Source organism: Lipotes vexillifer, unplaced genomic scaffold (genome assembly GCF_000442215.2).
Source record: "Lipotes vexillifer unplaced genomic scaffold, Lipotes_vexillifer_v1.1 scaffold261, whole genome shotgun sequence".
In the NCBI taxonomy this organism is placed as follows: Eukaryota; Metazoa; Chordata; class Mammalia; order Artiodactyla; family Lipotidae; genus Lipotes; species Lipotes vexillifer.
Genome location: NW_006778216.1, coordinates 483,695 through 493,788, shown reverse-complemented (window position 1 = coordinate 493,788; position 10,094 = coordinate 483,695). Strand labels below are relative to the sequence as shown.

General features: G+C 44.7%; 1 protein-coding gene across 2 annotated transcripts in view; it reads right to left on the bottom strand.

The window, feature by feature from the left end:
• Positions 1 to 222: 222 nt before the first annotated feature.
• The window catches only part of IRAK2 (interleukin 1 receptor associated kinase 2), a 58,325-nt gene continuing 48,453 nt past the window's right edge, over positions 223 to 10,094 (bottom strand). Inside the window, exons 11-13 of one of the 2 annotated variants that reach the window (XM_007451545.1) lie at positions 5,650 to 5,850; positions 2,192 to 2,483; positions 223 to 1,226 (exon numbers count right to left, since the gene is read on the bottom strand). In XM_007451545.1, coding sequence (XP_007451607.1) covers positions 1,114 to 1,226; positions 2,192 to 2,483; positions 5,650 to 5,850 — 606 coding nt within the window. In that variant the 3' untranslated portion in view covers positions 223 to 1,113. The remainder of the gene's footprint in view (positions 1,227 to 2,191; positions 2,484 to 5,649; positions 5,851 to 10,094) is intronic. The other variant, XM_007451546.1, reaches the window with a different exon arrangement.

Sequence of the window (10,094 nt, the reverse complement as noted above, 5' to 3'; positions counted from 1 at the left end):
CCCGCGCACCTCAACGAAGAGTAGCCGCCGATCACCGCAACTAGAGAAAGCCCACATGCAGCAACGAAGACCCAACACAGCCAAAAATCAATAAATAAAATAAATTTATTAAAAAATAAAAATAAAATAGGACACGCTGAATTTAAAAAGACTTGCAGCGTGACTTTTCAGAAATATACCCACTGCAATGTTAGGTACATGACAAAAATAAACGCTTAATGTCTTTTTAAAGATTTATTTAAAACAGGACAAGTGCATTTTCAAAGTACTTCTGTAGCCATGTCTCACCCGTTCCCCTCCAACAGCCCAGGGAGGGAGGATGAGTGCATGTCACTTACAAGGAAACTGAGGTTCCAGAAATTAAATTAGCAGCAGAATCAAACATGAACCTAGTTCTCCTAGTTCTTCATCCAGCCATAAATAATACATATTCTCTAAATAAAAACTCCATTTAAAATATTAGCATTAGTGGAATGGGAGGATAAAGGTGCAGAGTGGGCATTAAATAAATATCTGTGGGTTGCAATATTTCTGAAAGAGAAAGCAGAAAACCTCCAGAGCCTTCTGCCAGGTGTCTGGCATTTGTAAAACTTGAGACCTTGATGAGGGAGTGAAGAACCGAAATGGGACACAAGTTGAAAGTCTTTCATGTAAAGGTCATGGAAGTTTGCAGGCAGTTGGTGGCAAATATTACCCAGAGATCTTAGCTTTGCAAAGTTCCATCAGCGCTCAGAATGCTCAGTCGGTTGTCAACGGGGAGAGCCAGGCAATGGCATCTATCGGGGTGGTTATCGTCACATGCTCCCCGCAACCACAAAATCGCCCAAATCCTGGGCTCATGTATCAGGGTTTCCCCTTCAGTATCCTGATAACCCAGAGCTCTGATTGACAAATCTCAGAAAGGAAGAGGACTTCATGGATTTTTGCGTCTCTGAAAGCTGAGGTCCCGTCTCGCCTAACTCACTCTGGTAAAATGGAAGTGTCTCTGCCGCCACCCAAGGGAAGCTGATGTTTGGTGTTTCCTGAGAGATTTTGATTCTTCCTTAGATCTTTTTCTCGACTGACGTTCATTTTTCCAATGGAGGACGAGGGTCCTCAACTGTGTTCGAGTCATCAGGGGCCAAAAAGCTCAATGCTATCCAGTTTCTCTTCTTTGTAGAGCCGGATATTCTCCATCAGTTTCTTTTTGGCCTCATTGATCTCAATTTTCCACGAAGTCTCTGTAGCTGACATTCAATGGAAAGTAAAGAACTTCAACAAAAGGTATTTGGAAACAGTTGTTACAATTCTTAGAAAGTCAGACTTGGTCAGAGTTTTTCACTTAAATCGGACTTCTGAATCAGGCCCTGAGCGGAATGAGCATTGTCATTGCTTCTGCCTTTTCAGGGAAGGCCCGTCACCAGCCCCCACCTTTCAGAGAGGAAGGGCTTCCATGCTTCTCCCCTGGGGGTGGGGGGCAATGTTAGAATGAAGCTTGCACTCTCTCTCTCTTCCACTCACCTCCATGTGGGAGGAGGAACAACAGGAAAGGTCAGAGCCTGAGACATTCACAGAGCCACGTTTACCAGGGGATGAGGACGCTGAACTGTAAAGGCCTCTTCCGAATTTTTATTTCAGAAGGAAACCTGGTGTGTTTGGACCCCAGAGTCAGAAATAGAAGCCATCTTTGGAAGCAGCTGGCAAGGTGTGAAGTGAGGATAGAGAGGTGGCCGGCGACAGACCACAAGGGGCTTTGCTGGTCCCAAGGGAGAGTTTTTACTTGGTCTCTAAGTGCACTGGGGAACCACAGAAGGGCTTTAAACGAGGGGTGACATGAGTTGTTTTTAAAAACCACTCTGGCTGGCCCCTGGAAGAACTGGTGAGGGGCCAGAGCAGATCAGGGAGGCCACAGGGAGGCTGTGGGGTCATCCAGCAAGAGCAGAGTAGCTTAGATGAGGGGTAGGGGGACGGGGACGGGCAATGCAGGGAAGCAGATGGATCCGAGGGATACCTAGGTCAGTGGACAGGACTGAGTGAGGGACTCGACATCGGGGGCCGGGGCAGAGGGAGGATGACTCTCTTGGCACGGCCAGCTGGCAAGTGAACAGCTGGATAAGCAAATGAACGTGTGAATGCGGGAGAGAAGGAATAAATGACAGGCTGAGTTGGGGACATAAATGAGAGTGTATAAGGACTCAGATCCCACGCTTACCATCCTGGGGAGGTTCTGGACTGGCGCGGGCCTCAGAGGAGGAGTCAGCTTCCAGCGTCCCACCAGCCGGCAGCTCGCTTTCTCCATCCGCTGGGGGGGGAGGCGAGTCGGCAGCCCCGGCCCAGGGTGCCTCCCTCATGCAGCAGGAGGCTTCGAAGCTGGAATTGTCCACGTCATCCGTTTCTTCTGGGGTATTGGAGGAAGAGCCCGTGTGCTCAGAAAGACCACTCCAAGGGAGCGACGTCTCCTGACGTCTCAGCTGCTCTTCCACAGCAGCCACAGAGCCGCACACCTTGGGGAAGAGAGACAAGAGCACTCGCCGAGAACTTTTCCTGAAATTAAAAATCTACCAGGTCTCCCAGGGAGAGAGAGAGAGAGAGAGAGAGAGAGAGAGAGAGAGAGACAGAGACAGAGACAGAGACAGAGACAGAGAGAGACAGAGACAGACAGACAGACAGACAGAGAGACAGAGAGACAGACAGAGACAGAGATACAGATATTTTTACCTTTGCTGGTTGAGACCCTGGGTCTAGCTGCCCCAGCAATACCTATCCTGCCTGCAGTTTGGTTAAATGACCAATAAATCATTCATCCTCTCATTCATAGGCTCCCTGCTTCCTTCTCTGTTACGTGGTTACATGTGTGTCTGTGGGTCGAATCTAATAATTCGAGTTGAGTTTCTATCACTTTCAGCTAGAAATGCCCTAAGTAATATAGATATTGCCCTTGAGGGCTTTTCTGGTTAGGGAGGTTAGTAAAATTAGAGGCAGGCAGGGAAGGAATATTTCTTCTTTACACACACACACAGACACACACATAAATGGCACACAAACCTACCCTTAGTAAAATTAACAAATTTCATTTGCTCAGTGACTTGCAATTTACAAAGCACATTTGACACATAATGTAAATCACTTTTTAGAAATAAAAAATTAAAAGATCAGAGAGGTTAAGTTCCCTGCCTAAGGTCACCCAGTCAGTGAGTGGCAGAGCTGTGACCACTAAACCCAAGTCTGCTTCTCTTCAAGGCCATGACCCTGCCGATCTCTCATCTTCCTAGCTTGGTTGTGGAATACTGCAGACAATGACCATTTTCATTCCTCTTTGTATATGAAAGTGCCCTGTCCCCTTTATTCTACACAGCAAATGCTTCCTCATGCTTCAAGGCCCAGTTCAAATGTCACCTTTTGAGATAAATCTTCACAATATACGCCCAATAAATACTTACCAAGCTAAAAACTACGGAACTACATAACTAGGTTCTGGCCTAGGTTCTGGCCTATGGGAGAAAAAGTGATATGTGCATTTCCAGGTCACACTCTTACGAGGAAGGGTAAATGTTCTCCTTTTTAACCCCCTTTTAGTGGCTGGAATGCAGATGTGATGGCCTGAGCTAGAGCAGCCTTCTTGGATTCCAAAGTGGAAGTCACATGATAAGGGTAGCAGAGCAACGATACAGGAGCCCAAATCCCCAATACTGCGGCACTGTGACATCAGCTCTGGACTGCCTACATTCAAACTGTTGAGTTAAACAGAACAAGCTTTTAACTCACTTGGAGTCTCCTCATTATAGCAGCTTCTCTGAATGTACTTTAAGTGATACACTGAACAAAAGAGTAAAATGAATGAAGGAATGAAAGAATAAGTGGTTGAGGGAGAGAGATCTTTTCAAAACATAAGTCTGATTATGTCCTGCCCCTGCTTAATACCCCCAGTGACTTCCTCAAAGTCCTGACTGTGGCTGCAAAGCCCTCTGTTGTCGGGCTCCTCCTTCCCCAGCAGCCTCATCACAAGCCACTCTGCCCCAGGTACTCTGTGTTCTAGCCACTCTGACCTTATTCCAGGCCCTTGACCTCGCTAAGCTCTCTCTCAACTCAGGCTATTTGCATGAATTGTTCCTTCTGCTTCGATTGCTCTCCATCTGCTTACACATCACTTCCTTGGGAAAGTCCTAGGTGGGGCCCCCATAATATGCTACACCAGCGCTCACCAGATGGTTACTGCACAATGTCTGTGAACTCCAGGAAAGTGGAAGTGGGCCTGCCTTGTTCCCCGATATATCCCTGGGGCCCAGCACACCACTGCTGAATGAGTGACTGAACACTGTGGCACACGGGCAGCTGGAGCACAGCCTAGACAGAGAGCGGTGACTTGGTCTCTAGCTCCTGCCATGTCCTGGTGCAAGAGGGTAGACCTGGGGCTGAGCCAGGAGTCCAGAGGGCTCTGACAGAAACTCCCTCTGGCCTCATCTCCCCCTCTTTTGGCCTCAACATCTCCATCTGTAAAAGGGGAGGGTTGGGCTATAGCAGTGGTGTTTTTTGTTGTTGTTGTTTTTTGCAGTACGCGGGCCTCTCACTGCTGTGGCCTCTCCCGTTGCGGAGCACAGGCTCCGGACGCGCAGGCTCAGTGGCCATGGCCCACAGGCCCAGCCACTCTGCGGCACGTGGGATCTTCCTGAACCGGGGCACGAACCCGTGTCCCCTGCATCGGCAGGCGGACTCTCAACCACCGCGCCACCAGGGAAGCCCTAACAGGGGTGTTTGAAGATTTTTTTTTTTCAGCTACCAAACCCTTTCCTCAGATAAAATACTGAGAACCCAATACAATTATGAAAAGTGACAGTGGATGTCTGGTTGGAGTCATGGGTGGGGCCTGCAGCCATCCACAGCCCTCTTCCTGCCAAAAGGTACTCCCAAGGAGCCCCTCTCTGTCAGAAACCACTTGAAAATCACTCCGTGGGACGATCTCTATGAGCCCTCTCAGACAGTTATTTTGTACTTAGAAAGGCCTAGTAAAGTTGGTGCCCAAACTTACACCTGTTACCATGGAAACCCCCTCTGCACATCCTGTCCATAGGAAAATGTTTTACCCTCTGTGGTGGTTGATGTCTGCCTAGTCCATGGGTTAAGGAATGATCCTTTTCTCTGGAACCTGGCCCTTCCACCTTCCAGGCTTGACCCCCTGGCCACCGGGTTTATATACCAGACCCCCACCTTACCTGATAGGACAACAGGTAGACAGCTGACCCTAGCTAAGCCAATCAGTTTCTCTCACTAAGAGGCTGGAATTGGGCCGCTCAGTGAAGACAGAACCATGCCATGTAAATGAATACGGCTGTATCCCCTGACCAAGAGGATGGAGGGAATGAGAAGGGGCCTACAGAGAGGAGGAGAAATAAAGCCCATTGAGAGAAAGCAGACGGACTTCTGTTATATCCGAGGGTGTGGTCCTGGGCACCCTCAGGACCAGACTCCAGTTTGGCTGCTGGGAGCTCCAGCAGATACTGCTGTTTGCAAACAAATATGGCCCTGGTGTATGAAATCACTTCTCCGTAAAGGCATCGGTAAAAGGATCGTGACAGAGCCCCTGGTAAAGCAGACCCATGCAGCCGGGGAAGTGAGGCCCTGCTGTCGCAGGACAGGGCTCATCGCTGGGGGAAGGCTGAACATTAGGCTCACCTCCGCCAGGCTGGCATTGCGCCTCCGCAGGCAGAGGCAGGCGGCCATGGCCAAGGCCTCGGCGCAGGCCTCTGGCAGCCTCCCTGCTCTCTTCTCCAGGTAATTCTGGCAGATCTCCCTGGTCATCACTTTCTCCACATCTGTCTTACTGGAGCAGAGCCATGTGGTGCTGCTGGGAATTTCAATGAGGAGTAAATCCTTCTGTGGCGAGAAGAGTGGAAACACCCCCGTGTGAGTTGCAGGGGATCTAACCGCACGCGCCCCACCCGCCACCAGGATTGCACCAGAGCGGCAAACACTCAGAAAACCAACAGTGCTTTTAAAAATAATTGCAAGGATCCCAGGACCAAGTAAAACAGCAGAACTGGAGAACTGCTAAATTCCCCACATGTACAGGGCATTCCATACCACACTCATAAGCCCCGTCAGGCAGGGGCTTAACCCTTCTAGGCCTTGGGTTGCTTCATCAGGAAAATGGAGATAATAGGACTAAAACAAAAATTAAATGACATAGGGCATCTAAAGCATAAAGTGCGATAAAGTGTGATACTTGACACAATCAACATTCAATAGTCTATTAGTGATAATAATTAATAGTAATAATAGCTACCATTTATATAGTACTTACTACGTGCTGAGCACTTTACTTACACCAATAATTCATCTTATTAATAACATTTACAGGAAAAGTCTCTCATGATACAAAATAAACATTTTAGGATGTAGGATTCTGACCCAGGTATATTTAACAGGAGATGTATTATACATAATATTATGTATATTTTTATATTTTAAATTTTGTATTTACATGTTACAACATTTTATGCTACTTAGAAAGCAGAAATCTGAACTATGCCTAAAACAGAAGATATGCTGTATAAATAATAATAAATATATTACTATATAAGTATATTTGTATAGTACAAATTATATACTACATTGCACATGCATGTATTTACTTATTTGCAACTTATATAAATATAAACCTACTTATATAAATAGGTTACAGATATACTACTTCTACTGATTAAATATATTAAATATAGGAAATTAATATGTAATATAATTATGTATAATATTGATTGATATAGTATATAGTGCACTAATCTATCATATATTAACATATGAGATGTTAAAAAATATGAAACATTTATATGTATTTTTTTATATTTGTGGTATATTTATGTAAACACTACAACATTTATATATAAATTTTCCATGTATATTCTACATATATACATATTTATATATAAAATATTGTATACTTTAAACAATATGTTTTATATATACGTATTTGTAATGATATTTCATAGATATACAGTATTGTATATGGTTACACATATAACTACATAAAACATTTTATATAACTATATATAACATACAATATATATTTATATATAATATATAATACTTTAAATAACTATATAAAATATTTAAACAGAAATATTTCAATACACTTTATATGTTATATGCTACATGCATTATATAAAAATATTGTGTAATATTTCATGCTATATAAAATGCAAACATTGAAAATCCATGTTATAAATAATATAAAATATATAAACTGTGTGTATATATACATAGATAGAATAAATACCAGGGGGCAGGGTGTAAAATATTAACAGTAGTCATCTCCAAGAATGATTTCTATTTTATTTTCTATATTTTCCTACGTTTACTAAATGTTCTACAAGCCTGTTTTGCATTTATATTTGGAAAAATAAAAGGGTTTTGTGTGTGTGTGTGTGTGTGTGTGTTTTAATAAATTTACTTATTTTATTTATTTATTTTTGGCTGCGTTGGGTCTTCGTTGCTGTGCGCGGGCTTTTGCTAGTTGTGGCGAGCAGGGCCTTCTACTCCTTGCGTTGCGCGGGCTTCTCACTGCGGTGGCTTCACTTGTTGCAGAGCACGGGCTCTAGGCGCACAGGCTTCAGTAGTTGGGCTCGCAGGCTCTACGGCGCGGGCTCAGTAGTTGTGGCTCACGGGCTTAGTTGCTCCGCGGCACGTGGGATCTTCCCGGACCAGGGCTCGAACCCGTGTCCCCTGCATGGGCAGGCGGATTCTTAACCACTGCGCCACCAGGGAAGCCCTGTGTGTTCGTCTTCAACATCAACAGTTCCTGACCTCCTATAATACGTCCCCATCTGTTAATACGGCCTTCAGAAACGCCAGATTTTATGACAATCTGGCCTCTGCAGACCTATCCCATCTCCTCCCCTCCCTCTGTCCTTCTAGCTCACTGTACTCAGCCACTCTGTCTCCTCTTTCGATCTCGGAAGCCCCTAAGCTCATCCTGCCTCAGGGCCTTTGCACTTATTCTCTCTGTCTAGAATGCCCCTCCCTTGAGCTTTATCATGTCCTGGTCCCTCCCTTCATTTGGGTCTCTGCTCTGATGTTACCTACACCAAGAAGCTTTCCCTGACCTAAAACAGCCCTCCTCCAACTCTTTCACTCTGTCCCCTAACATTACTTCCCATTTCTTCATAGCACTTACCACTGGCCTGGAACTACACATATTTTCATTTACTTAAATATCCTTTGTTCTCCCCCCCTAGAATGAAAGCTCCAGGAGCATAAGAACTTTAACTTTGTATCCCCAACACCAAGAACAGTACCTGGCAGATAGTAAGTTCCTTACAAATGTTTTCACATATTGTACAAGCTAATTTATTTTCTGGTTAAGTTTCTTCCTTTTTGTGTAATTTTATTATTTTTAATAGAAGTGATTCATTAACTGTGAAACTAAATTTTTATTGCTTCATACAGCTTTGTATACAAATAGTTATAATTCAGAGTAAAATATTATCAGAGATTATCAGACATGGGTTGTGATATTTGCTTCAAGAACAAAACAAAATAGTCCCCACTCTGCCTCAGTTTCCCAATTGAGAACATGGGCTTTCTAAGGATCCAAAAAATACCTAGACACCTGACACCATCAATAACTCAGTACCTGTAGACTGAAAACCTAAAACTGGCAAAGGGTTCATTTTTAAATGCACTTTTGCACGATTCTTTTATGTGAGCTCTGCCTTTTTAAATGTTTATCTTTTTAAAAAGTGTTATGGTGGGACACCCCTGGTGGCACAGTGGGTAAGAACTAAAGTAGTTCTCAGGGACTTCCCTGGTGGCGCAGTGGTTAAGAATCTGCCTGCCAATGCAGGGGACACGGGTTCGAGCCCTGGTCCGGGACGATCCCACATGCCGCAGAGCAACTAAGCCCGTGCGCCACAACTACTGAGCCTGCACTCTAGAGCCCGTGAGCCACAGCTACTGAGCCTGCACGCCACAACTACTGAAGCCCGCACGCCTAGAGCCCGCGCTCTGCAACGAGAAGCCACCACAGTGAGAAGCCCGGGCACCGCAACTAAAAGGAGCCGCTGCTCGCCGCAACTAGAGAAAACTCACATGCAGCAACGAAGACCTAGCGCAGCCATAAATAAATAAATAAATAAATAAATTTTATTTTTAAAGAAAGTGTAATGGTATTTAAAGTTGACAAATCTGTAAATAAGAATAGAAGCGTATTATTTACGGATATTGAGGTTACCACCATCTGAAACAAATGAGAAACTGTGCATAATGATTGCCCTGAAAGAACGGTGTAAGAAGATGCTCCCCACTTGACTACCGCCCATGAAATCCTGGGTCTCACTCAGTAACCGCCGTCACAAGATGCCATCCTCCATCAAGAACACTCGGAGGCAGAGTGACGGGGAACTTAGTAATGGAGGGACTCAGCAACTCCACCTGAACCCTGATGAATCTTAGTACTAAAAGGAGGGCAGTCTGCTGCACTCCTCAGGCTGTGATGTAAAAGGAAGTACACAGAACCACCTAGACCATGATCCTAATCAAGTCTCAAGGGCTGACAACCAGGGCACAGGAAACAGGGGGAACAGAGAAACAAGTTAAGGATACAACAAGATGCAATCAGAAAAATCCAGCACGTGAGTCTGCCACAGAAGCGACCCACTATATGCAAAAATGCTATGCCAGGCAGAAAGAAGGGGGGAGGGGCGCAGTGAGAGAACCAAAGTCTTCAGAAACACGTCACCTTGCTTGCATCTGGTTTCAAACGAACCAACTTTAAAAAGTAATTTCTCAGACAATTTGGGACATCTAAATATGAAATCGGTATTAAATGATAATAAGTAATTAAGAAAACTAAATTCTATGGGTGAAATAACAATATCTGGGATTTGCTTGAAAATACACAGACAAAAATGGTTTGGGGGATGCAAAAGAAATAAGAAAAGCATGATGTTGATAACTGATGGGATGGATGAATGGAGATTCCTTATATTCTTTTCTTGACTTTTGTGTATGTTTGAAATTGTCCATAATAAATAGGACTTTTTTTTTTTTTTTTTTTTGCGGTACGCGGGCCTCTCACTGCTATGGCCTCTCCCGTTGCGGAGCACAGGCTCCGGACGCGCAGG